We start from the raw sequence: 27,112 nt of genomic DNA on the forward strand, positions 1-27,112 counted from the left end.
GGCTATCCCACCTTCCCAAACAGTGCCACTAACTGGAACCATGTGCTCAAATACCTGAGCCTATAAGCAACATTTCTCATTCAAACCACCACAAATATGCCAATTCCTAGGCTTAAATGAAGATTTTTCTCTCTTAAATACAAATGTTTACCTTTAGGAGAGAAACTTTCTATTGCCCCTCAGATCAAAAAGTTGAACACTATAGTTTGAAGCAGGTCACTAACATCCACCTTGCTGTTCGTGTGTCTCACACTGGACTTTGAAGATCATATCTATTCCTGGTTACTAGGAAATTGCTTTACTCAAAATTTTTAAGTTAGGCTCTTAAAAATTTCATGTAACGGTTTTCTGGCAATGTAAAGCCTCAGTGTTCCTAATACCTTGGTACTGTGTACTAAGGAGAAAGAGACAGAAAGAGAAGTAAAGAAATATTTACCTTTTCATTTATTTAACTTCTTTGAGGCTGGGTTTCACTGCATCCTTGGAAAGCCTCAAACTCTCTACATTGAGCAAGCTGCCTCTGCTTCCTAAGTCCTTAGATTAAAGGCAATCAGGACATTATACAGCTTAACTTTATTGAATCAAGATTTCTTTAGCCTACACTGGCCTTGAACTCATGACTATCCTGCCACACCCTTCCTAGCGCTACAGTGACAGGATGAGTCAACCATGTCATTTATTTAACTTTGAAAAGGTAAAGGAAAAAAGTAACATCCCCTACCAGCATGTGTGATAAGTAATATTCACTCTTCTGTTTCTGTATAAAATAGGTCAGGTCATTAGCCCACAAAGTGGCAGTAGCGGAGCAGATCTAACAGCCGACAAAGCAGGGTCATCTGCACAGGAACCCAGTAGCCAGACGCCCTTGAAGTCTATGCTTGTCATCAGTGGGGGAGAAGGCTACATTGACTTCAGGATGGGTAAGTCTTGAGTTCTGGGGACATCAGTTTCCACTGTGCTCTGTGAGTTGGGCTTTCACCCACAGTGAATAAGAAATCACTCTGATAATGACTTCTAAGTTCTCTTTGAATATTTTACTTGAAGAAGGATTTTGCATGTTTTTCTGTCTATACATATATGTGTGTGTGTATGTGTTAATTTCTTTCATACCAAAAGTATTCATTTGAAATAGCATTTAAATTACAAATGGTTATATGTTAAGGTTTATGTGAAGAGCTAAAGAATTGTAATCATAAGGCCTTTAGCAAACTATCCACTCTCCCAGGACCTGTTTTCTCACCCACAAAATGAAGAAATAAAAATACTTCATAAACATTGTTTATGTCCAAATTATTTTATCTGTTCACTTTCTCACCTTGTGCCTATCAACCTTAAACTTAAGATGTGGAAACAAATTAGTCACTAGTCCCCTTTTAATAGTTTTGTTTTGGTCTTTTGAGACAAGGTCTCTTTATTATGCTGTCCTAGAACTCGCTCATATAGATAGACCAGGCTGGCCTCAAACTCACAGAATCCACCTGCCTCTGCCTCCCAAACACTTTAGGATTAAAGTCTCAGGCCACCCTGGCCGCTTCATTCTGATAGAATTCTGTTTTATAGAACAATACAGAGCTAAGGTTGTTAACAAGTTACAAATGTTGTAAATGCTCTGGTGAAGAGTTGTTGGTTCTTCCCAAGGTAGAGAAGAATGCCTCAAGTAAGTCTGTAACAGATGGTGGTAACCTGAAGGATTGCATTAGGACAGGGAATGGTGTGGGTGAGGATTAGGGGTCCTGACTTTAAAAAAAAAAAATGGCTTAACTGAGGTAATTTTGTTTCATTTGCTTGTTGTGCAGGGTTGGTTTGTTTTTTCAGTGTTGGGTGTTGAAACTAGGACTTTGTACATGTTAGACAAATGCTTTAACACTGAGCATGTCATATCCCCAGCTTACTAAAGAGTTAGAAAAGTGAGACCATCTTAGCTGAAGAAATTTTTTTAGAAATATGAGAGCAGAGTACAATTTTCTCTAGAAAGGAAGATGAGATGAGTTATGGAAGACTTTCATATACTGTATATACTTGTGGGTGTTTAGACAGAAAGAAGGAAAAAGGAAAATATTTTCCTAAATATCTTAGGGTTTCTATTGCTGTGAAGAGGCACCATGACCTTGGCAACTCTTATAAAGGAAAGCACTTAATTGGGGCTGTCTTGGAATTTAGTCCATTGTTATCATGGCAGGCAGCATGATGGCACATGGGCAAGTGTGGTACTGCTGGACAAGGAGCCAAGGGGCAGAGAAAATAAGCCACTGGGTCTCCTTGAGCATCTGAAACCTCAGAGCCCATCCCCTGTGACAGGTTTCCTCCAACAAGGCCACACCTCTAATATTAGGGAGCTATGAATCTGGGGGAGCTGTTTTCATCAGACCACCACACCAACTAAAGTTTGTGCTTGTCTTTCCAGCAAAGGAGAATTGCAGGACCTGAAATGGAGGATCAATGTGGTTAGATTTGGGTAGAAGGTATTTAGATTCAAGACAAGAGATACAGAAATGAGTTAGAAAAAGTGGACATCTGAGTCAGCTGGTAATAGCAGAGGCAGAAGCAGCATAATGAGGAATCGTTAGCTAGTGGAAGTGAGGAGTGAGTCCTGTGTTCACTCAGAGCATTATCTAAATGGAAGCAGCCCAAAGACAGGGAAGGAAAAGAGTGCTGTACAAATAGATGTTTGTTCACTACGAAGAAACACACTAGTCTAGTAAGAGTTCTAGTAATTGAATGATTTCTTAAACATAAGCTATTAAATGTTTGTAGAGAATGCAATAAAGATGTCTATCAGAGTAGAAAATGTAGTGTCTTGTCAGTGACAGTGTGCCACATGTGGTCAATTTAAACCAGAACATGTAATGCCAAAGGTTCTTGGTGCACTGTGGGGTGTATCAGTGTCAAGTTTAGAGATTGGTGCCAGCAAGAACACCGAGTTTCAAAGCATTTCGAGTAATTGACTACTGGCACAGAAATGTTTATGGAAAGGAATTGTAGAGACTCTCCTTAGCTAGGGTGATTTTTGTAGCTTTTTCTTAGAGTGTAGTGTGGCAGTTGGAATCATACTAAAGAATATTTTAGTCAAATATCTGCAGTTTTTCCCCTCCACTAAATGCTTTCCATAGCAGAATCTGAAAATAGCGTAAAAATTGCTTAACCAGGTTTGGCAATAGCTCTAGTAATCCAGCCTGGAAAATGCACTTGTATTTTAATAATGAGTATGTTGATTTTAAAAGTGAAATATGGTAGCACACCCCTTTATTATCAGCACCCTGGGGGGCAGAGACAGGTAGAACTTGGGCTGCTTATGAGTTCTAGGACATCAGGGGTACAAAGTGAATCACAGTCTCAAAAAACCAAAACAATAACAACAGAAACACCTTGAATTTAATCTTGTTGCTCTTCTTACTCATTTTTTGTAATGTTTTAACAGTAAGGAATGTATCAAAGCAGTAAGGGCTTCAGTATAGGGACCCTGGGGACAAAACATTGAGTCTTCCGAACAGCTCAGGAGGCAAGAGCCCAGAGGCCTTGGCCTGAGACACTTCGTCTTCCCCCTTGTAGCCTGCCGCCGCCGCCGCTGCTGTTCTGTGTTTTGAAAGGAGGCTTCAGTGTGTATGCCTGCTGGCTTGCAATTGACTGGCTAGACCAGGCTGCCTAGAACTCACTGAAGCTTTGCCCAGCTTTGCCTCCAGAATGTCAGGATTAAAGGCATACTCCACAACACCTGGCTCGTTGTAAATTTTTTAAATTTAAGAGCCAATCTTGGGACTAGAGAAATGGCTCATTGGTTAAGAGCCCTGGCTGCTCTTCCAGAGGACCCTTGTTTATTCCCAACACCCACATGGAGGTTTTCTCCACTCCACAGGATCTGATGCCCTCTTCTGGCCGTTGTGAACACCACATGCACATGGTGCACAGAGATGCAGGCAAAACACCCATACACATAAAATAAAAATAAATCTTTTTTTTTTAAGTCAAACTTGTTTTTTCTTAAACATATGGTTATATTTAGTTGGAGAAACTGACTTTTGACCTGAGTGTGGTCCCTGTATTTTGACATTGCTGTGAAAAAGTCATGGGAGTAGGGGGTAAGGGAAAATGGCTTGCATAGAAAAATGCATATATTCAGTTACTTCTCTTCCTCTATTTCTAGTCAATGGTGCCATTTTCTTCTGCTCAATTCAAATGGGAGCATTACAGAATCCCAGTACTCAGTGGAATATCTTTGTTTCTTAGTGCGCACATTTTTAGGATTCTGCTGAAGAACTCATCCCACTAAACAAGTTGTCAGCTAGATTGTACCAGAAGAACCTGGCTCTGCACATTAGAGCTGACTGCTGCAAGCTTGTGGGGAGGAGCAGCAGTGCCTGTTGGGTACCTAGTGTCTCAGCTGGAGAACCTTACCCCTGGTCACTGAGAATCAGCACGACATCCTGGGCCGTAGTTAGTATGCTCCACATTTATGCTTTCTTAATTTGAAATAAACAGGAGTAGAATGTCCATGTTGGAGAAACACAGAACTGAATATGTTTCCTTTTAACGTCTCCCATTTCTGTTATCATTAATGAACAGACATATTGTGATAACTGTCCAGCATAATATTGTGAACTAGCTTTCATGAGTGAAAGGAAAAGGGAATTTCAGAAATCAGGCAATGGTGTGGGTGAAGATTCAGACTCTGGTATCTTTTTGTCATTATTGCATTTAGTGTGTATTTGTGTGTGTGCATGCACATACACTATGGAATACGATATGGAGATCAGAGGGCAATCTGCATGAATCACTTCTCTCCTTTCACCACGTGGTGGCAAAAGTTTTGACTCACTAAGCCATCTCCCTGGCCCCAACTCTTCTCTTACTTTTTACTGGTATGCTGCACTGTGTTCTCTACACTAGACGTCAAACAAGCTTTGTGCGTCCTATTCATAGGCTAATTGTGAGTCCAGTTCACATCATTTTCTAGTTTCTGCATTTAAGCTAACTTCAGTTTCCTTACGACCCATTAGGTGATGAAGGTGGAGAGTCTGAACTTCTTGGAGAGGATCTTCCACTGGAACCTTCAGTCACCAAAGCAGAAAGGAGTCACCTGATAGTGTGGCAAGTGATGTGCGGCAATGAATGAGTCCGTAGAGACAGGTGGAGATGAGGAGGCTGCCTCTTCTGCATGATTTCTTTTCCCTTCCCCTTATTTAATGCTCTTTTTGTGAAAGACGTTTCACCACATAATACGTGAGCATTTTTTCCCGTTACCTTTATATTACAAAATCTGTCCTATGGTAACAATACAGAGGAGCGAGCTAGTTTACTGCACCAGTGTTAATAGGCAATTTCAGTATATCATGAACAAATCAAAGGATGTTTACTTTCTACAAACTGGTAAATTACAGAAAGCAATCCAGATGTGGTTTGCTCTGCCACAGTCTAATGTCACTCACTTAATTGATAAGGTCACTTTTTAGCTGTCACTAATAATGGAACTAATGGAAAAGATTTAATAAATGAAACTGTACATGAAGTACAATAGAGTTTTCCCCAGTGTATTATAGAATTGACACACTAATGGCAGATGGATTATCAGGATTTATCTAAATGTCCCAAGAGGGCTAAAAGCTAACTGTAAATTACTTTAACTTTCACTTTCAATTCTGACAAATCTTGTTTATATGGTATATAAAACTTTGTTTTCATCAGATTTGGGGGTTTTTATATTAAAGAAATTAAGGCTACACTATTTAAATAAAATTTCTTGTTCCTATCTCATTAGAACTCTAAAGTTTATGAAGCCTGCTTCTCTGAATATTCTCATTTTTTAGACTAGTTTTACCCATTTTCATACTGACATTTAAGAAATGTATCATTTGAAGTTTAGGAAATATTCTGGGAAGCATAGAGGACACTTCAATACTGGAAGGATAGTCTAAGAGGAAGCTGTGTTTTGTACTCCTTGTCCTAGAGGATGGTGGTAGTTGATTCAGTTTTTTCTATGGAAAAAAATGCACCTGTCAGCCAGATGTTCCTAGGCTGCTCTTAACCTGTTAAGGAGGGGACACTGTGGTGGCCGTGGATTCGACCTAATTAGCTGAATGCAGAATGATTAGGAAAGTTGGTTTATTTTGTTCTGTGTAAAACTACCAGCCAGCGTTTGCTTGGTATAGAGAATGCTTCAGCATTGGCACCCTTGTCAGCTCAAAGGGAAAGGCTGCAAAGCCAGCCAAGTCAGCATCAATCTTTTCATTCACGGTGTCCATTTGAAAAAGTGGGTTTAAATCTAATTTTAACTGATAACCTTATGAATTTTCAAAAACCATTATGCTATATGTTTTTTTTCCTCTCGCAAGCTTCCTAAAAATGGATGATTTACCATTTCTTACTCATGGCTGCAAGCAAAGTTAACAAAATTGTATGTGCTATTTTAAAAATAAAACATACAGGAAACAGGTCCTCCAGTCATTAGAAGGGCCAGATCACTTCATAGACAGGAAATCAAACACAAGTCTCTGTCTAAAACATTCTTAAGTTCCAGGGGACTTTTCCCCAGACTGTGACACAAAGATATCTGTAAAAAGGTACACCAGTGATTTTTTTGCATATACGTGATTAGGCTAGATCCTAAAACACATGGGGCTTAATGAGCCTGGGAGGCTTTTGTATCAATAAGCACATTGGGCACACTCTAAAATTGTGGCCCCTGTATGTTTTAAAAGAAAAAGACCTGTTTTGATAAATCTGTATAGAGGATAATATTTTGTTTGATCTACATACTCATTTTTCTTCAGAGCTGACCACTTTTCCATAACTTGTTTGCTATATCTTTACTTTAAATATGAGTTGTTTGAGGCAAATACTTTAAAAAAGCATTATCAACATTTATTGGAAATGTTGTATAAATTCATAATGAGACACCAAAGTTTCTGGGAATTTTAATCCCAAGAAGTAAGTGTCCCAGAGTCAGACACCCTCATTGTTGTTCAGAAGCTCTTTACATGTTTGTGTGGTCCAGTGTAGCTCAGGAAACCAGAAGCTAAAGAAGAAACATGCAAGTGTATTGTTACCCTGGTTATAATTGTTTCTTTGAGACTTAATGACGTTGACTTCACTCACAGACTGTAGGTGTGTGGTGATTTTAGCTAAAGATCCCAAATCACTGTGGCCCTGTGGACTTATTTCAAGGACCGGAGAGAGCAGATGCACCCGTACAGCTTGTTTTAAGGGCTGTGCTTATATTTATAATTTTGCTTCTCTTCCTCTTTCCCCCCATAACACATATATTCTTGGGATGTTTATTTTGGTCAAGGGGGTGATCTTTGGAAGAAATACCCGGATGTAAGCTGCTCACAAACAGTAAAATAAAGGAGTATAAATTGCCATAGCCTCCACAGGGCAAAGGAGGCTTGAATGCCTTTGGGCAGTCTCCCATGTAAAAAAAAAAAAAAACTTAGAGGAAGAAGGCAGAGTACTGAGTTCTCGTTTTTGTTACATCTGGGTTATATATGAGGCTGAACCATATGAAATTACCAATATGCAGCCATTGCTGGTCTATAAAAAGCAGCAGTGTATGTCTCAGTCTGACACTAGGAATGCAGGCTCAAATCTCTAGGAGGCAAAAGGAGGCTGCTTTCTAGAAACTCGGTAGTGAGAGTGTTTTTCTCTAACTCGTGTAGATCAAAACTGATAAAATAGTAATGTTGTATCTCTCAGAAGTTGCAGCTTGCTGGGAGTTGAGAACGTTTCAGCACAGGCTGCAGCATGTCACTCTTCAGGTGGAATGTGCGTGCAGTGGAAAGGTTAAAATATACTCTCAGCCTGTAGCATTGTTCATCTCATGAGCTTGAGAAGAGACCACTTAATATGCAGCATTTGTAACAAAACAAAATGCCTCATATTAACCTAAAAAGAATGTGTCTTGCAAATGCCATGGAAATGGATATTTATCTCCTAGTAAGTATTATGACTATTACCAAAGGACTCGACCAGATTTAGGGTTCTTCTTAATTGATCATGTTAGGAAAGGGGCTGATGACGTCCCACTTGGACACATGGGAGAGAAGGAAATAAATGTTGAAATCATAAATGCTTTTCTAACAGGGTTGTGCTATTCTGTAACACTAATTGTCTTTTTCTTTCTTTTAAAAATGAAGTTTTATTAATAATTTTGTCTTATATTTCTCAATATTTGAATATGTTTTAACTGTTTATGTCCTAAATTCTTTTTGTCCTAGACATCAGAACTTTACTTGCCTCATAAGATTGGGTTCTAGAGTGCCCATTTGCTGTCTCTTAGAGGCCGAGGCTTCATTTCTATGAGTAAAAAGCTCATTAGCAATGTAGTTATTTCAGTATTTATTTCTATTATGGAATCCCTGGGGTTCAGAATGTAACTTTGTACATGAAATATATATAAATATGTATATGAAACATGTGTGAGGTCCAGTGTGCTTTGTTTTTATCTTTCTTAGGGCTCTAGACTTCATTTTTACCAGAAAGTCCAATAATACATCCCATAAAATGTCATTTCTGAGAGCCAAGATTGTTCTTTGGCACTGTCTAAAAGTGAGCAGTGGGGACATGTCTGTGGCTCATGGTACAGATGGCACGTGGCAGTGGTCAGGAGGGCATTCAGTTGACAGGAGTGTTGAGTAAAACCTACACTTAGCCTCCTGCAGTCGATTGCCGTCAGTGGTCAGAGACATTTTGCAGTGTGGTGTTTTGTTTTGTTTTTGCTTTTGTTTTTATTGTTTGAGACAGGGTTTCTCTGTGTAGCCCTGGCTGTCCTGAAACTCACTCTGTAGAACAGGCTGGACTCAAACTCCCCAAGTTCCACCTGCCTCTGACTCGGGAGTGCTGAGATTAAAGGCGTGTGCCACCACTGCCCAGCAAAATGTGGATTTTAATGACACATGTCATACACTTGTTCAAAGATGTGAAAACATGAATGATAAAGGGGATCCATGGGCTGGAGAGATGGCTCCAAGGTTAAGAGCACTGGCTATTCTTGCAGAGGTCCTGAGTTCAATTCCTGGCAACCACATGGTGGCTCACAACCATCTGTAATGAGATCTGATGCCCTCTTCTGGCATGCAGGCAGAACACTGAATAATAATAATTTAATTAATTGATTGAGTGATTTAATTATTAATAAATTAAATAAATAAATAAATATAATAAATAAAGGGGGTCCATGGCAGCACAGTGTAAGTACACTTTTAGTGCAGCAGCATTTGGCGTGATTTGATTACGTTTTCAAAAAGGATGAGATTTGGTGTCTCAGTGAGTTGGCGCAGTGGATAAAGGTGCTCAGTCAGTCCCTGTAACCCATTCATATGATAGAAGGAAAAAGACGACTCCTACAGGCTGTCTTCTGGCCTTGGCATGTACACAAATGTACACACACACACTGGGAGGGGTAATTTTAAAAATGTAAAGAGGGGTGGGTTTCTTCGTCCTTCTTCCTTCTCCCTCCTCCTCTTCCTCCTCCTGGCCTCGAACTCAGAGATCCACCTGCCTCACCTCCTGAGTCTAGGAGTGAAAGTTGCATGCTCACTCCTGGCAGAGGCTGCTACCACTTCCATTTCATAATAATAACCTTTAGCCTTTATTTTTTTTTTTATTTTATTCCTTTGGAACAGGCTCTCACTTATGTGACCTGGGCTTGCCTGGACCTTGCTGTAGACTAGGCTGGCTTTGAGCTCACACAACAAGAGACATCCCTGCTGGCAACTTCTGGGCCATCCAGTGGGGTGGGGTTAGGGAAGGTTGGAATACTTAGAATTAACAATTGATCAAAAAAGACACTGAATCCAAGTAATTTATATCTTTGCTTTTTTGGTGAGATAAAAGCAACAAAATAGCTTCCGCCCACAAAGATAAAAGCTATGATTTGAGTTTAGGCCGTAAAATATAATAGGATGACAAAATGCACCCTGACTCTGGGAAGAGCAATCTCAGCCATAAGCTGTAGTTCTCAGTCGGGCCAGAAGAGGGAGCTATGGCCATGATTTGCCCTGGAGCTACTGCACGTAAGGTTTCCCCTCCTTTCTCTCCTCTCAGGTTACCCAGGTGATTCTGGGATCTTCAAGTTGGTACTGTTTTGCTTATGAGAATGAGAGCAGCCCTGCTGGAGTCCCAGACATCCTCTTTCCCAGGAGACAAAGCTTCGTTTATTCTTGGCCAGTTAGGGTCTTTGTGTGGTAACTTTGTGAGGCTTACCCCCACCTCAGCTTCATAGTCCTTCTTTTCTGATTCAAGGGCAGTTGAAAATTAGGATACCTTAAAGGGGTAAGTGATATTTCCTGTCATGAGCCTGTATTTGCTTGGCAAGACAGTTTCTTACGGTTTTCATAGAAAGAGGCTGTTAGCTTGTTTGTTTGCTTGTTGTTTGTCTGGTGTTTTTTTTTGTTTTGTTTTGTTTTGTTTTGTTTTGTTTTGTTTTGTTTTGTTTTTTCCAAGACAGGGTTTCTCTATGTAGCCCTGGCTGTCCTGGAACTCACTCTGTAGCCCAGGCTGGTCTTGAACTCACAGATCCACCTGCCTCTGCCTCCCGAGTAAAAAGATGTATGTCACTACTGCCTAGCCCATTAGCTTTTCTTGATCATGCCTAGTGTCATTTTCTTTCTTTTTTTTAAAGATTTATTTGTTATGTCTACAGTGTTCTGCCTGCATGTATGCCTGCAGGCCAGAAGAGGGCGCCAGATCTCATTACAGATGGTTTTGGGCTGGGCAGTGGTGGCTCACACCTTTAATCCCAGCACTCGGAAGGCAGAGGCAGGTGCAGCCTGGTCTCCAAAGCAAGTTCCAGGAAAGGCACAAAGCTACACAGAGAAACCCTGTCTCTAAAAACACCAACAGCAAAAACAGATGGTTTTGGCCACCATGTGGTTGCTGGGAATTGAACTCAGGACTCTGGAAGAACAGCAGCCAGTGCTCTTAACCCCTGAGCCCATAGTATCATTTTTGTAACAACTAGTTTTTCCAAATATGTGCCCATAAATCCACGGGTGATCTTCAGAGAACCCCCTGTGGAGAGCACTATTGACCCCACGTGATCCAGAGGCCTGGCCATAGAAAATACCCTGCCTTTTGATAGACAGGTTTGACAGATGAGAAGGCATCTCAGCAATTGGTGAAACCAGATTAACTGGACATGGAGGCTGCTGCACATGTGGGGTGAGACCTGCGTTGGAGTCCTGGTCCACTGGTTGCTAATTTGTGACCCTCTAATAGTTACATAAGTACTGTGTTCCCTTGCTATAATACCCCATAATTCTTCTCTTGACTAAATGAGGTAATGTGTACAGTGCAACACACCCCAACCCTGCAGGGCATTCAGAAGCTGGCTTTTGGTGGTCCCAGAGGTCAGATGTGTAGATGAGTAAGACACCTTCAAGGAACATAGGTTGATGGGGAATGCTGACTCAGAAATGGTGACATGTAATCAAGTATTGTGACTGTACATTCAAAGCAGTGTCCACTTAAAATAAGAACATTGGCTGCAGGAAGTCCCATCTATTTACAGTGTTCTAAGCCTTGTGTGGGCCTAAAAGTCTGGTGATTCCCAGAGAAGCAGAGGTACTCTGACCCTGTCAGAGACCTTTTCTTGTTACTCACCATTCCCAGTTTAAGGAAAAGGAGATTGATCCTGAAAATTAAACACAGGAAGACTATGTTTTACATTACTCTAAGAGCTAATTCCATTTCCATGCAGACAGAGAGGAGCATGGAAACAGTGGTAAAGTTGACAATAGACGCCATTCAACATGCCTGATACCTGTTGCCTATAATAACAAAGCCAAGCTCAGCACATGAACGAGTGGAGAACAGACACAGAACTAAGTAAAACACTAACATCAAATGCACAACAGAGCGGGAAATGGTGTCCAGGAGACGTCTATGCTTTTGATAGGATATGAAAGCTTAGCATTACTCTGCCCAAGCAAGAAGGCAAAATTGCATCTTTGGAGATATTAGCAGGTGCAGACAACCAAAAATGGAGTAACTGTTCAGAAACTGGGTTGTTGTTGTTGTTGTTGTTGTTGTTGTTGTTTTTCATCAGCACCACAGTGATGGTCTCGAGATTCTTTGTTGCAATAGCTCATGAGATCGTGTATTACTCAACAATTAACAAGATGCCAGTATCCTTCCATGCAGTTGCCTAAGTTTCTTTTCCTACTGCCCTTTCTCAACAAGCCTACCTTCAATCTTTAGCTCATCCCAAAGATTTGTGGTTGAGGTCCAATTTGGGAGTGAATTTTCAGCTACTGGCCTTCCATGCTCTTTGGTTTAGTCTGCATCTGTGGAGACAGGTTTTGTCTGTGTGTGTGTGTGTGTGTGTGTGTGTGTGTGTGTGTGTGTGTGTGTGTGTGTGTAGGCCACCTGTGCTTCCTTGGAGAAGCTACCAAGGACTTCACAAAGAACTAGGAATGGCAGCATAAGGCATTCTGTGTCAACACCTTTAGACACCTTCTTCCTAGGGCCCCTTTAGCAGCTGAGATAATGGGATGAGAGATGAAGTTTAGTTAGGGAGAGTCCTTGGAGTGTAAGTCTCCACCTCTCCCAGAGCAGGAAAGGGGTGGGAAAGAAGACCCACTGTGCTTTGACGAGACCAGGTTCTTCTTCCTTTTCAGCACAAGGTGGCGCCACATTGGTATTCACCTTCCAAGTGCCAGCAAGCCGGAAGATGAGCCTGGAACTTTTGACTCTTAATTCAGTGCCTTTCCCACCAGGCTGCTGTCCTTTCTCACTGCCCTGGCTCTCCTCACCCCTTCGCTAGAGGCAGGAAGATGCCCTTGCTCAGCTCCACCAAGGCAGCCTATAGCCTAGGCATCCAGGAGACCCAAGCATGGGGCTGATGCTGAAGTTGCAGATTTTGAGATGGGTAAGACAAACATCGGCCTAAGGGTTTTGAAAGCATCCACACCATAATTTCTGGTCTTTGAAGTTGCAGAGGAATTTTCTGCTGCCGCCTCTGGGGAAGCTAAAGGAAATGTCACAGAATCAGCTTAGTGAGTTGTTTCAATGGAAACTTCATCCAAGCCGATAATAAATAGGAGTTACATAACTCAGCAGGTCACAGCACTAACTAAGCCCATTATAGGCCATCAATCCACATCTATTTCCTGGCTTTTCTAGCTGCTGCTGGAAAGAAAGGAGGGGGTAAGGATTAGAGGGAGAACATCTGTGTGCCCAGAATAAACCTCCCAGGCTGCACTCCCCTCTCCTCTCTATACTCCCTCCTCAGCTTACTCTCAGGGACCTGCTAGTCACTGCACTTGCCACCAGGAAGCTCATGAACCCCTCTGAAGTTGTTTTGTGTGGCCACTGCTTTAGCCTGGTATTTCTCTCTGACCCTTGGTTTTCAGTTCTAAAAGACAACAAAAACCCCTGCCCCAAGCAACTCTGCCTGGCTCTTCCCTTGTGTTACCAGCGTGGTCTAGGGCTGTCAGCTGGTGGGGTCTGCACTGCAGTGCTGGGTCAGATAGGTTCTAGGATAGCTTTCTGCCCCAGGACTATCATCAGCATGTGTATAGGTGTGTCTGGGGCGGGGGGTGCTCTCCACCATCTGTGACCAGTGTTAGTTACATGTTAGTGGATCTTCCTAAGGAGAAAGACAGAGTAGACATCACTGAAGGCTGGGACGGGTGAGGTCTGACTGTCAGTCCCATGGAGGGAGACCAACTTGACCAACACTCCCTGTCCAGGATGCTGACAGGAGAGGGTCAGAGGGTGGAGGCCATGTGGAGTAAGCAGGAAGTTGCAGAGCCCATGGTGAGGCATTTGCAGCCTCCCTGAGGTCTTCTCGCAGTCCAGCCAAATGAGAGCTTGTGTGGACCACACCTCTATCTAAAGCAGGCACAGGCCTGAAGGATGGGGCATCTCAACAGCAGTGACTGCCAGCCTCAAGCTCAGAGTTTAATGCTTCAGAGCATTCACACGTGTTCCGGAGGGTGGATATGAATGCCCCAAACTCCAGCCGAAGTGCCCCTAGGGAAATAGCATCCCCATGTTTAAAGTACCATCCTGCACTGGGCCCTGTGTGGCTCTGCAGACCCCACCAGCTGACAGGCCTAGACGATGCCGGTAATGCAAGGGAAGAGCCAGGCGAAGTTGCTGGGGCAAAGGAAAGCTGGGGAGGGGCTGGGTTAGCCAGCAGTCAGGTTCCCAGCCCTTCTTTGGGGGTCCTGGACCAGTACAGCAGTGGCAGGAACCCCTCGGGCAGGAAGGCCAGGCCATCGCTGTCCCTCCCCAACTCTGGGGCTCTATAGTTAGAAGACTGATAGACAGTGAGGGTGACCCGCTGGGTGGAACACTGGGACAGGCTGGCGGCCATGGCCCCTCACACACACAGTGGAAGCAAAGGTAAAAAGTGAATGCCATGGAGCAGGGAGGGATTTCCAGGAGATAGGCATGATCCCAAAAAGGGGTGACCCCTGAGGCAAGCGGTGGCTTTTCTGTATTCCCAGATCCCTCAGAGCCTCACCTGCACTTAGGAACTCAGCGGGCTCCTCCTTCCTCCAGGGCTCTGCCATCATTGCTGCATCTTTTGGAAAACTCCCCGCCTGGGCTTCTCAGGGGCTACAGCTGGGGGGCGTCCAGGCCCAGTACCACTCTCCAATCGCTTGACCATCGCCGTGATGGGGGAGGTGGCGTCCTCCATTAAGATGAGACAGAAGACAGGGTGGGCATGTTTGTGGGTCTCCGCCCCGCAAGGTAAGCAGTGCCAGAGTGGAATCTTAGAGACTTGCTGTCAGCTGCCTTGAGCAGATACCTGGATAATGTGAGACACTCTGGTAGCAGAGCTGTATAAGCCAGCCTGGCAGAGCTCTAGGGGTCAGCTCTAGGAATTCCATTTGGGGACACCAGCCAGTCCCAGGGGAAAGACAGTGGTCATTATATGGGCACAGTGTTTGTAGAGACTGAAGTACCTCTGCTCCTCAGCAAGTCCATCTCTCCTGGGGTTGAAGGTTGGTTCTGAAGAGAGCTGAGGCAGCTAGCTTGCTCCTCACTGTCTCTTCTTCCCCCTCATGAAGGACGACATGCAGATCCAGGGGACACACGGCTCAAGAAATGGGATTGTGAGTACACAGGCCTGGGTGTCCTCCTATTTATCCTTGTTGAAAGAGTTGAGAAGTCAGCATGGACTATTCTAGAAACTTCCCCAGGCTGGGCAGGGGAGCAAGAACACCAGGATCATTACAAAGTCTGTGAAGGTGGGGTCTGTGCCCATTGGCTGGTAGTGCTGTGTCCTGGTCTGCCCTGAGCACTAACAGGCTGCATAACAAGGTTTTTGTCCTGACTAAAGACAGCTAGCAGTACCCACTTCCCAGTTGTGACAACAGAAACTGTAGATGCTTCTGAATGTTCCCTGGGAACAGAAGCAGCCATCCATTTGAGAACCATGGTCTCAGAAGACAGGTGACCAAGGACTTGAGGATGGCCCATCCTCCTCATTCTAAAAGCCTTTCTACCCCATGTTCTTGCTGTGGCCTCTTCAGGATAAAGGACCCCTTTGGGTATCTGGTAATGATTATGCCCCTCTTCCCAGGATGTGGCTCTTACTATTCATTTGAAGGGAACGTGTGGAATCCAGGTCCTTATCGACAGGGTGAATGAAAGGAACATCTGCCCAGAGGGAAACAGGACTAGATAGCAGCAGCAAGCTGGGTCACCCAGCTCCTGACCCTAAGAATTACATGGACACTGGGGTAGGAGTGACAGGGAAGAGGCAGCAGGGTCACAGGAGGAGACCCCTACCCTTTTGGACAGCTGACACAAGGCCATCCCCTCAGGCCAGTGGCTGTGTGCGCAGCCTCACTTAGAACCTCGCCGCAGACGGGCTGCCTTGATTCAGACTGCTGTATGTGACCTGTGGTGGTCACATCTCAGAATTATTTCCTATAGCTAAGTGACCTCAATACCTGCCCGGTGAACCTGCCCCTGAAGGCAAGGGGATGGGCCTCATGAACGCAGAGGCAGCCTCTCATTCTGGGTTCTGGGAGGGGATGATGGCGGAGGGAAAAACACTAAAACTAGCAGGAATTTCCAAGGGCCTGTGCCTAGCTGTGCAGTGTGATGTAAAGACAGTATTCAACACCCCTGTTAGTTCCTACCCTGGCTCTCTGGGCCTTATTTGTAAAACGTAGGCTTTGGAGGACATGATGTGTAGAATTCTCCTTTGTCTAGGACCTTCCGTGATAGGGCTTCGGGGTACTGTCTGTCCCTCGAGTCACACATCATCCTATGAAATGATTATTCTCACTAGGTTATAGCCGAGAAAGCCGAGACTGGCCGGCCCCAAGACACAGTCAGCAGGTGTTGGGTCACGTGATCAGGCCTGGCCTCTGGGTGGTGCTGTTGCGCACACCAGCCGCTCTGCAAAGGGCTGTCTCTCTGGAAGATGGAGGGGCAGGGCAGGTGCCCAGTCCAGAGAGGAGGGGTTGGAGATGACAAGGTTTGGAGCTCCAGGGACTGGGTGGTGGCAGTGCTATTAATGGAAACAGGGAAGTCCGGAGGAGGAGCAGGATTGGAGCCAGGAGATGATGAGTTCATCCTTAGCCATGTTGACCCTGATCTGCTAACAGTGGGATATTTCAGCTGAGGTCTAGCCACAATTCAATGAGGAAAAATTAAGACCTGGTAAATGTCCCTGACCAAAGCCAAATCCCCAGGCTGCTCTTGCTGTGTCCAAGGTTCCCTGGCCTGGGGCTGAGGCTGCAATGTTTGAATGGTAACAGCCCAGGCCCAAGTTCAAGTCTAGCATTGACCACTGGGGGTCACCACTGTGCACAGACTGGTAGAGCTGCCAAGGCGTGCCCACAGGAGGTCCAACCTAGAAGAGGGTTTGGAGCCAGGATCCCCCTCACAGGAGACAGAGGTCTTTTCCCAAGAGTCTGATTAACCTTCTCCATCGGGCTCTAATGACCTCAGAATCAGGAGGGGAAAGCCACAGAGCCCCCTCACCTCAAGGTCTTTGAGAACAGCTCTCCCAGCTGCCCTGGGGGACACAGTGTTCAGGGCCCCAGTGACCTCGCTGGGAGCAGGAGCCCAGCTGTTTCAAGCCTCCACATGTCTCCCCTGACATTTGCGTCAGCAACTCTGCCCTTTGACTTTCCACTCCCCAGAGAGGAGGGTGGAGGCGATTGGGACTAATTATTTGCAGTTCGATTCGGCCAGCAGTTTATTGGGGTTTGGCCTGGCTCTCTGGTCTCCCCCACCCCAGCTTTATGGTCTTGGTCTGGGGGAAGCTAAAGAACAGAGGACAGGGGCGGTTCCTCTTGGCCTCCTGGTGTTGAGAGCCCTGTGGGAAGGTACGCTTGTAAAAGGGCTTGGAGAGGTGTCCCCACGCTCACACCCAGCTCAAACTCTGCCCCCACCCCCTGAGCCAGCCTCCTGCTGTGCTCGGACTTGTTGGGACATGTCCCCTAGTGGGCTGGGGCCAGGAGAGGGGATGCCAGTCTCCTGGCTGCTTGCCCGAGCTGGGGGGAGGGAGGAGGAGGGCTCAGAAGAGCTGGGGGTGGGGCAGGCACTGTGGAGTCCTTGGGGCTCCCCGGGCCCTGGGCCTATGAGGTGTCTGGTTCCCTCTATATTTGGCCGTGACATTACTGACATGCCCTCTCAGAGAGGCAGCCAGCCAACCGTACCCATGATGTCTCCTTGCAGGGTCTGGATTATTTGAGGGCTCTGGGGGAGGCAGCCACAGCCCAGGAGGGCTGAGAGGTTTAAGGGAACATTTCCTCCCAGCTCCCAGTCAGAAAGGAGTCAAGGGTAGATGGCATGGAGAACTGGCCCTGAAACTTTTCTCAGAATTCCCAGTACACTTACTAGAATGTTCCTTTTGCTCAGGTTCCCCAAGGAAGCCGAGGCTCTGTAGTGGCAGGGGTGAAGCAGGGTGTGATCCCAACCCCTTCCCTTAGGGCCTAGGAGAAGCTTTCTAGCTAGCCAGTCCTCAATTAAAAACTAGATCTCTATGCAGTAGGCACCTGTAATCCCCAAACTGGGGAAGCTGCGACAAGAGGATCACAAGGGCCAGGCCAGCCGGTGCTACCCAATGAGACCGTCTCAGAAACCTTAATGAAAATGGGGACCCCCCCTCCACATACATAAAACAGCTTCCTCCATATAGGTTGACCGAGAGCCCCTGGAGGGACGGGTGGCTTGTAGGTCCGCAGTGTTTGCAGTTCTCTGATCACTGTTATTTCCATAAAGAGTAGGGGTGCCACCAGCACCGGCCTTCATCTGCTGACTGAGTGCCCTCATGCCCCAAGGAGGGGCTGAGAGTGTCCCACTCGGAGGAGAGTGGCTTTCCGAGCCTATCTCCATTTGAGAGCCTCTCACCTCCCTATATACTGTCCTTCCCCTCCAGCTCCAGACAGAGCCACCCATGGCAGCAGCTGGCCCTAGGCACTGTTGGTCGACTCTTGTTCCAGGAAATGCTGCTGGTCCTTCCACTCCTTGGCCAGCGCTCGGCACCACCAACAACCAGCCCTGTTCTAGGAGACCCTCCCGAGCACTCCGCGGCCAGCTCTCGGCCCTGGTCACCTTTGCCTCACTGTTAATCCCTCCCTGCGCCACTGCCCTCCCCCACCCCGCACAGGACAAGCAGACGGAGTAGGCTTCACATACTCCGGGCTGGAGATGCACAGGGCTGCTGCATAGCTCGCTGTTGGCTGCAGGACCCAGTCTGTCCGCTCGGTCACATGACTGCCATGCTCCCTGAGAAGGCTGCTGCTGTGGCAGGTGTCTGGGTCAGAGAGGCCTCAGCGCCAGCTACTTCCTGGCCCTGTGATCCGAGTCTCATCCAGAACCTCCCTCTTTGTCCTCAGTTTCTTATTCTATAAAATGGGTGTGTGAGTTGCTTGTCACGGGGCTAGGTAAGCACTAACCCAGACAATGTCTGTGAAAGTCCTCTATGAACTACAAAGGATACATAGGCCAGTCATTATTCTTATGGGGAACTAGTAAATGATGGAAGAAAGAACACCCCCAAAAGCTGGTCTCAGCTTGTGGGTACAAAGGCCAGGTTTACACCCACCAGGTCTGTGATCAGCTGTCCCACCAGCCCTGCTGAGGAACCAGTCTGCGCCAGCAGTCGATGGAGCCTTGGCTGGAAAAGAACAGTCAGTCTGCTGTAGAAGGCTGCCTCTGGCCTGGGGTAGGGGGGCGCCCAAGACTCTATTCACGGGGATGGGGAACACTGCTGTTGATGTTGACTGCCTGCTCCCCAAATAGAAGAAACTATGTGGAGGCGCTCCCCAAGAAGGAGCTCCTTTGGGGGGGACTTGAGAGCCTCGTGCCTAGGGGTTCAGAGAAGGCCTGCTGCCCCCACACAGCAGGCCCTCAGTCTTTAGTGGCTAAATGCCCCTGTGTGGCGCAGCAGGGAACGTGCTACCCCCCATCCCCAGTGAGCCTCAGTGAGCCTCGGTTTCCTTATCTGTAAAGTGGAGCAGGTGTCCTCACCCAGGATGGCTGGTGTGCAGTGGGGGAGGCCCCAGGAAGGGAACTGAGGCCACGCTGCTTCTCCCTGTCTGGAAAGGAACAGCAGCCTTGGCCTTGACCAGTGGCCAAGGGGGCAGGTTTCCTGGCCCAGGCGGGCTCCACCTCCCCGCCCCCTCAGCCAGCTGCTCTGCAGCCAGCTGTCATGAAGTCACTGGCACCTTCCCAGCCTGCCGGGCCTGCCGGCATCCCCCTTCCCTCTCTTGCCCCGCCCCTCCCTAGTGCTGACATCCCATTTGGCAAAAAAGTCGGAAAAGCCGCTGACTCTTCCAGACCCTGAGTTCATTGACTGGTCAGGGCCCACTTGCCACACACTGGTCATGAGGGAGAGGCCCTTGAAGGGCCTGAAGTCCCCAGCCCCACCCGCCAAAACATCCCTGTAACTCTTGCCCACACCCTACACTCTGACACTATTACCCACACTCTCTTCCTTGCACCCCCACAAAGATCCAACACAGCCCCCCATGTACGGCACCTCCTACAAAGGACACACCCTAATCTTTATACTGTGGAATGATTTCTTGGCCACCCATGGCCACTCCAGCCACAGCCGCACGCACACCTCTCTCTGATCTGTCCCCTTGAACCTTCACCAGCTCGAAAGACACGTGCAGGCTGAGCCAGAGGGGGGTGGGGTGGGGAGGTGGGGAGGTGGGTGGTGGTAGTCCTCTAGTCTAGAAGGCGGCTAGGCCCCAGGAACAGGAGCTGAGACTGTTCTTCACCATCAGTTAATGCCTTCCCTGCCCACTGGGGAAACGGGCCTCGAGAGGGTAAGCAGGGAGGTTAAGTCCCACAGCTGAAGTACTTACCGTCAGTGTTTCAGGGTGGGCAAGACTGTGGCAGAGGCTGCATGTGGTGCCCTAGTCCTTAACCACTCAGGCAGACCAAATGAGTTTGAGGCCAGCCTGGTCTACGTAGCGTTCCAAGCCAGCCAACGCCGTTTAGTGAGATCCAGTCTCAACAGAACAAAAACTACCCAGTCCTCCTACCACACTGAGCCCAAGCCTCTCAAAAGGCAGAACCAGCTGCCCCTGACCTGTCCACAGCCTTCTCCAGGTCCACGACCCAGATGGGCACTGGGTGAGACTTTCGCCCTCTGTGCTGGGGGCAAGGTCATTGGAAGCTATCCTGGGGGAGGCCCTGCTACAGAGCCACAGCCTTTGCTGGCTTAGAATGTGATGCTGAGCTTGGCCTTGTCTGTCCTTGGCAAATACACAGCCCCTTCCCCCCGCCCGCCCCTCCTCCCTGTCTTGGGGTCCACCTCCAGGTCTCACACATCCCTTCTGCCACTGCCCCGACTTGGGCTTCTCTGTGGACTTTCCACTGACAGCCCCACAGGCAATAACTTCTCCTGGGAGGGGCCTAGAGACCCAACAAAACTCCTGAATGAATGACTAACCTGGGTGGTGTCCCCTGCCCTGCCCTCCCCCAGGCCACTGGTGGGGGTTCTGGGGTCCAGTGGGACACCAACAACCAGGGAAGGTCTGGGAGTTCTGTGTGATGGTTGTGACCTGGCTCCAATGTGCAGTGTGGTACCAAAGGTCGCATCTGCACGGTTAACTCCAGACACCAGGGCTGCCCGCTTCATTCTCTCTGGCTCAGAGCGGGTACCCATTGGAGCAGACCCAGGCTGGGGAGTCCTATATTGTAAATAAAACTGCTGCCCAGAATAGTCCAGAACATTTGCAACCCGGGAAGCAAGGCCACAGGAGTAACTGCAGCACCTTCCCGCAGACGCACCCCCCTCCCCACTCACATGGGACTGGATCCACCCTGAGGAGCCACGGGTCAACATCCTGCTTCCGGCAGGCCCTCCCGGAGACCTCACAGAGGGGTGTTTGTTCGCAGTGGGCGGCGGGAGAGATGCTAATCGCGGTGGATCGCTGCTCCGGCTGAAGGTCAGGAGGTAAGGCGACCCACGGTTATAAATAACCGTGCCAGGCTGCTGAGGGCAGCTCGCTGGATCCCCGCCCCTCCCTGGCCGACCGGCCCGGATTGATTTCTGGCCTCCCGGCCACCACGGGAACTTGAACCCCCGAGAACTGACCTTTGGGGGTGGCGCGCAAGGTCAGGCCAGGCTTCCTGGGCTTCCCTGCAACCTAAATTAAGGCAGAAGGTCGTTGAGCATGAGGCCCCCAAACGCAGGCACCTGTACCCTGCACCCCGCCCACCAAGCCAGTTCTCAGGCTGCTCCAGTTGAGGCAGGGAGGCCCAGAGTGTCCCAGGCTGGAGGGACAAGCCCAACCTCCAGAGAGGCCTGATCTGATACGGAGTTGACCCCAGAGGCATGTGTTCTCTGCTCGATGGAAACAAGAGTCCCCAGTCTCACTTTGGAAAGCTAAGTGGATGGACAGACTCCAGCGACAACGATCTGGCAGCTGGTTGTGCACCAGGAGGTAGACACAGCTCCCTACCTCCTTGTGGACAGAAAAGGGAGGAAGATTTAACCTGCGGGGTGGGGGTGGAGGTTATACCTTCTGTTGTTTGTTTGTTTGTTTGTTTTTCCAGACAGGGCTTCTCTGTGTAGTTTTGGTGCCTGCCCTGGATCTCACTCTGTAGACCAGGCTGGTCTGGAACTCACAGAGATCCACCTGCCTCTGCCTCCCGAGTGCTGGGATTAAAGGCGTGGGCCACCCCCGCTGGCGTACCTTCTATTTTTAAAAACAAAACTTTGAGGGAAGGGGGTCAAGCACACAGGCCGACCGTTAGACAAAAGTATGCAGCTGAGGGACATAGCACAAAGTGATCATCGCCATGTGGCCAGTACCCAGACCAAAACACAGCCCTGGGCAGAGGATGCCGGGATAGGGATGTAGCCCACTTGGTCCTTGTCTAGCTTGTGAAGCCCTGAGCTCCATCTCTGGCACCACTGATAGAGCTTGCCTTTAATCCTAGCACTCAGGAAGTAGAGCCAGTAGAGGACTGGAGTTCAAGGTCATCCTTGGCTACATACAGAATTTGAGGCTACCTGGACTCCGTGAAACCCCATGTTTCAAAAACAGAAACCAGAAGCCATCCCTCAAATCTGCACCCACCAACACCAGCAGCTCATCAAAAAACCCTCCCACTGACAAGTCTGAGGGTGGCCCCCATGCAGCCGGCTCTCCAGCCCTGTAGGCTGCTGTGGCCAGTTTTTCACAAGGCCACATGTGGCATGGCGTTACACAGTACCTGCTGGGTAGTATGGCGTTTCTTGTGCTCAGTGTCCTGTCTGTGAGGTCCAGCTGTGCTGTCTCGGGCGGTCCCCGGCTACTCAGAGGTCACTTGTCACTTGGGTGCCTCTCATAATCTAGCCGCCCATTTGACTGTTGATGGACGTCGGGGTGGGTTCCAGTTCCCGGCAACAGTGCAGAGCGTCGCTGGGCACTCCAGCCTCTGCCCTCGAGTCCACAGGACAGACATGCCTCTCCAGCTCAGCTGATACAGGGGTTCCCTCACCAACACCAGGGCAGAACAGCCCAGTGTTAGTCTTTGGTTTTCCTTCAAAAGAGAGCCTGCCTCCTTTTTTTTTTTTTTTTTTATTTATTTTTTTATTTTTATTTTTCTCTTTTTAGCGGAAAGCAGAGAAATGCAAAAAACGAAAGGAAAGTCACCATCACTACTATTTAGAGGAATCTAACTAGTCTCGCCAGTTAGTGGCTGTTTCCTGAACCTCTAGTAGATCAAACTCAGGACAGAAAGCTTGTTTCCCGTCGTCAGGCAGCCTGGAAGCTGGGCCAAGCAATGGCTTCTTCCAGGAAGCCGTCAGGCACCCTCAGCATGCTCCATAACCTCCGTTACTGCTCTTTGCCCTGCAGCCTCCGTCTTGCACCCAGGCCCAGATCGCAAGGCTCACCATGCACCTGCAACACAAGGCAGAGCCAGGCCTCGGGGCAGACAGCATCCCGGGATTCGTAGCTGGTTCTCCAACTGGTCCGAACAGTTGATTGCCGTCGGGAGGGGGGCAAGTGTGGAGGAGGGCAGGGGAGGCTATAAGGAGGGGTGGAGGCTGCTGCAGTGGGATGGGGTGAGAATCAGCCCTCTGGAGGAGAAAGCCTAGAAGGGAGGCCTCGGAGCCTGGCCCTTACCCTCCATCTTGAGGGCTAAGGGGAACTGGGCTTTTTGCTTATTTGCTTATTACCGTGTTAGACATTGAACTCTGCCTGTGAGGTTTATGGTCTCCGCTGAGTTACCCAGGCTGGCTTTGAACTTGCTATGCAGGATGGGCAGGCCTTGAACTTTTGATCCTTCTGCATCAGCTTCTGGGATGCTGGTCTTACTGGCCTGTGCCCCCACACCCAGTCACCAATGTGTTTTTCTAGCAAGAACCCTCTGGATGCTTTGGGGCACCCGTGAGAAGAAGAGCAGAGGCCCGGGTTCTAAGCTAGTGGTGCCGTGATGGAGGTTTCTGCCTTACGTGGGGGGAGGGGGGAGGGGGGAATTGCAGACCCGGGAGGAGGTATGATTGGCTGAGGTCTGGGGAATTTCTTTTCCGTCTTTCATGCAGAAGAGTCCACTTAGGTCTGAGAACTGAGCCAAGTCAGTTAGACTTGAGGAGAATGGAGCCAGGCCTGGGAGCCCTAGGAGGGGAGAGATGTTCATTCGTTCATTCATTCATTCATTCATTCATTCACTTTTTCATTCATTCACCCTTCCATCTTTTCACTCAAGTGTAGGTGGACCTGCGCTGACATGTGTTCCCTTGGAAAGAAGGTCTAGCCTGGCGCATTTGCATGCCTGAGCACTCCGTGTTCATACAAAACCCTGCTAGAGTAGGAAGCAGACTGCTGTCCTCCAGACTCCCTCCCTGCCCTAGTGGCTGAGGTGGGCTCCTTGGGTTAGACTGAGGCTGAGCAGTGCCTACAGACCTAAAGCCTGTGGACACATGGGATGTCCAGGCCAGCAGTACAGACCTTGAGCCCCGCCCTCTCCTCCTCAGGCTGGAGGTCCGTACTGCTGTCTGTACCAGCTCCCCTCACCCCTCACTGCTAACTCGCCATCCCCACTTGGGTTAATGATGGCCCCTCAAGCCTGGAATGCTCAGAAGGCCAGTCCCCAACCTACCACGCCTGTAGTCTCCCCCTGCTTGGCTAAGCATAGCCACCTCCTCCTACAGAGTCAGACAGAACCCCTAGTGCTCTCCATTCAGTGCTCACCCAGTGTCTAGGCCAGAAAATGCCCTCGACTCTACCTTTAGCTGGTATTCAGGTGGGTCCTGATGGCTCACACTTGTCACCCCCGCACTTGGCAGGCAGAATCAGAACGGTCATCAAATTCAAAGCCAGCCTGGTCCATACGAGGAATTCCAGGCTAGCCGGGCTTACATGACAACAGCCTGTCTCAAAAAAAAAATAATAATAATAAATAAATAATAACAAGCATATATTTGCATGGAAGCCCTTCTTCTGAAAAAAAAAAATCTTGATTCGTTTTAATTATGTCCAGGTGCCCAGTGGCCAGGGGAATTGGATCTGTCAGGAGCTGGAGTTGCGGGCCGTTGTGAGCCGCCTGATGTGGCTGCTGAAAATTGAATTCGAGTCTGCAAGAATTAGTGCATGCTCTTAGCCGCTGAGCCATCCCTCCGCGGCCCAGGAGCCCCGCTTCGGGCCCAGGAGCCCCGCTGGCGCTGGCACTCACTGGACGGTTCCGATAGCGGCTGCTCACCTTTCCTTCTGGTCCAGGCTTCACAGCCAGAGTGGTTGTATTAAGAAGTGAGTCAGATGATGCCGTTGCCCGGTCCCCCGTCCTTCTGAGGAAAGCGAAGTCTTTTGTGATGGTCGTTTACCATCTCTGCCTGCCCTGCCTCATCTCCTCTACTGCTCATTTGCTTCAGCTACCGGCTTTGTTCTGTGATTACACAACCCATGTACCTGCCTCAGGGCCTTAGCACTGACTGTTCCCTCGTGGAGTCTCCTTCCCCCAAGTAGCTCCATGCTTTGCTCCTCCTCTTCTTCAGTTTTCCGTCACGGTTCTTATCCAGACAGCCTTGCTTCGTGACCTCCATGTTAAAAACTCAAGAGCACGCTCAGTGCCCAGATCTTGTTTTCTGATAACCATTCTGTAATGAAAGGACTCAGGGCTTCTTAGACTAGGGCGGGAAATGTGCACGATGAGTCTGGAGTATCTTCAGCATCAGAAAGGAAGAGCCAGAGGAAGGGTTGGAGACAAGATCCACCTGAATGTGGGCGTGTTCCACGGAGCTGGAGCATCTGCCCAGCGCAGGAGGGGGGGACTGGATTGTATAACCCAGAGGTAAAACATTCACCGGCTTGTGACAATAAGTGACTGAAGAAGGCAGTCGGTGGGAGAGAAGAGCCCGGGTGTCATGTGGCCCAGAAGGCCAGGGCCTCCTCAGCAGAGGCTTTACAGTGTGCACCAGCCAGGGCCGAGGCCACCGGCAGCGTGGTCAAGTTAGTACTGTGGCCCAAGTCGTAAAGAAAATGGCAAGCCCTTTTGGCACCTGCTCCCCGGGCCTCACAACCCCAGTTTAGTCATGTGATGAAACGGCATGCAAAAAAAAAAAAAAAAAAAAAAAAAAAATTTTTTAATTGTATTTTTCTATATTTTGAGACAGGGTTTTGTGTAGCCCTGGCTGACTTTGGACTCACTGTGTAACTGAGGATAGCCTTGAACTTCTGTCTCTCCTGCTACCACCTCTGAAATACGGGGATTCTGGGGATATTCTACCATCCCCAGCTCCCAGCAGGCAGATTTGGATTTAAGGGCATCTACCAAATACCTGGCCAGGACCCCTCAAAACTACTAGACTCATCAAAAGCATGGAGTCTGTGAGACGTGGTTTGGCCAAGAGAAGCCTCTAGAGGGAGGACTATGAGATGGAACGTGGTGTGTGGAGGGGTCCCGGAACAGAAAGGACTAGATGGACAAAGGAAGCCTAGTGAAAGGATTATAGAGGTTTCTATGGATAATAATCACCACTGGTGTGGTGACACTCACCGAAACCCTAACACTTGGGAGGCTGAGGCAGGAGGATGGTGTCACTGATGGAGAAACTATGGTGGGGGAAGGGCATGGGGAAGTCTTATGCTGTGTTCTTAATTTTTCTATGAATCTACAACTACCCTAAAAGTGCATTCTGTTTTTTGTTTGTTTTGAAATCACATTCTCTAAGATGGGCATAGTGGAGCATACCAGTAATCCAGCACTCAAGAGGCAGAGACCAGAAGATCAGGAGTTTGAGGCCAGCTCGGGCTACTTGGTAAAAGCCTGTCTCAAAAAAGGTAAACGAGCTGGCTAGGTGACTCAGAGGGTGAAGCTTTTACCACAGCCTGTCAGGCTGAGGTCCATCCCTGGAGCCCTTGGGAAGGTGGCCGGAGAGAATCAACGCCACAGAGTTGCTCTCTGACCTTCACGGGCGTACCAAGGAACGGGCATGTTCCCCATGTATCATACACACACACAATAATGATAAAGAAAACAAATATTCTTAAAGCAAATAAATTTTTTAAAAGATCCCATCAGCCGAGCTGCCGTGCCCCTCCATGGCTTTTTCCATCCGTCCGTTTCACCGTTTAAACTGCTGTACATTAACCTTAGATATTCTATGACCTGTACCTTCTCCCTAAAGGTTTCTGTCTGTCCACTGCTGTGTGCCCAGAACTTCAGTCGGTCTGACAATAAATATTTGTTGAATGATAAA

General features: G+C 48.1%; 1 protein-coding gene and 2 long non-coding RNA genes across 14 annotated transcripts in view; 2 read left to right on the plus strand and 1 right to left on the minus strand.

Annotated features, from left to right (window-relative positions):
• The window catches only part of Spag9 (sperm associated antigen 9), a 142,545-nt gene extending 134,138 nt beyond the window's left edge, over positions 1-8,407 (plus strand). For all 11 annotated transcript variants that reach the window (XM_076543169.1, XM_076543171.1, XM_076543166.1 and 8 more), the window contains 2 exons: positions 771-920; positions 4,995-8,407. In XM_076543169.1, coding sequence (XP_076399284.1) covers positions 771-920; positions 4,995-5,110 — 266 coding nt within the window. In that variant the 3' untranslated portion in view covers positions 5,111-8,407. The remainder of the gene's footprint in view (positions 1-770; positions 921-4,994) is intronic.
• On the minus strand, positions 6,581-22,970 carry LOC107402832 (uncharacterized). 2 transcript variants are annotated; one of them, XR_013041854.1, is made up of 5 exons: positions 22,645-22,970; positions 21,230-21,572; positions 14,907-15,091; positions 14,462-14,749; positions 6,581-12,958 (listed from the first exon to the last, which is right to left on the minus strand). It is a non-coding gene; the product is annotated as an uncharacterized LOC107402832 (long non-coding RNA). The 2 variants fall into 2 exon arrangements; XR_006074849.2 differs by having other exon boundaries at positions 21,521-21,572; positions 22,645-22,960.
• LOC121831424 (uncharacterized) lies at positions 21,243-27,112 on the plus strand. The gene is made up of 2 exons (XR_006074850.2): positions 21,243-21,379; positions 24,898-27,112. It is a non-coding gene; the product is annotated as an uncharacterized LOC121831424 (long non-coding RNA).

This window comes from Peromyscus maniculatus, chromosome 8 (genome assembly GCF_049852395.1).
Source record: "Peromyscus maniculatus bairdii isolate BWxNUB_F1_BW_parent chromosome 8, HU_Pman_BW_mat_3.1, whole genome shotgun sequence".
NCBI classification, from domain to species: Eukaryota; Metazoa; Chordata; class Mammalia; order Rodentia; family Cricetidae; genus Peromyscus; species Peromyscus maniculatus.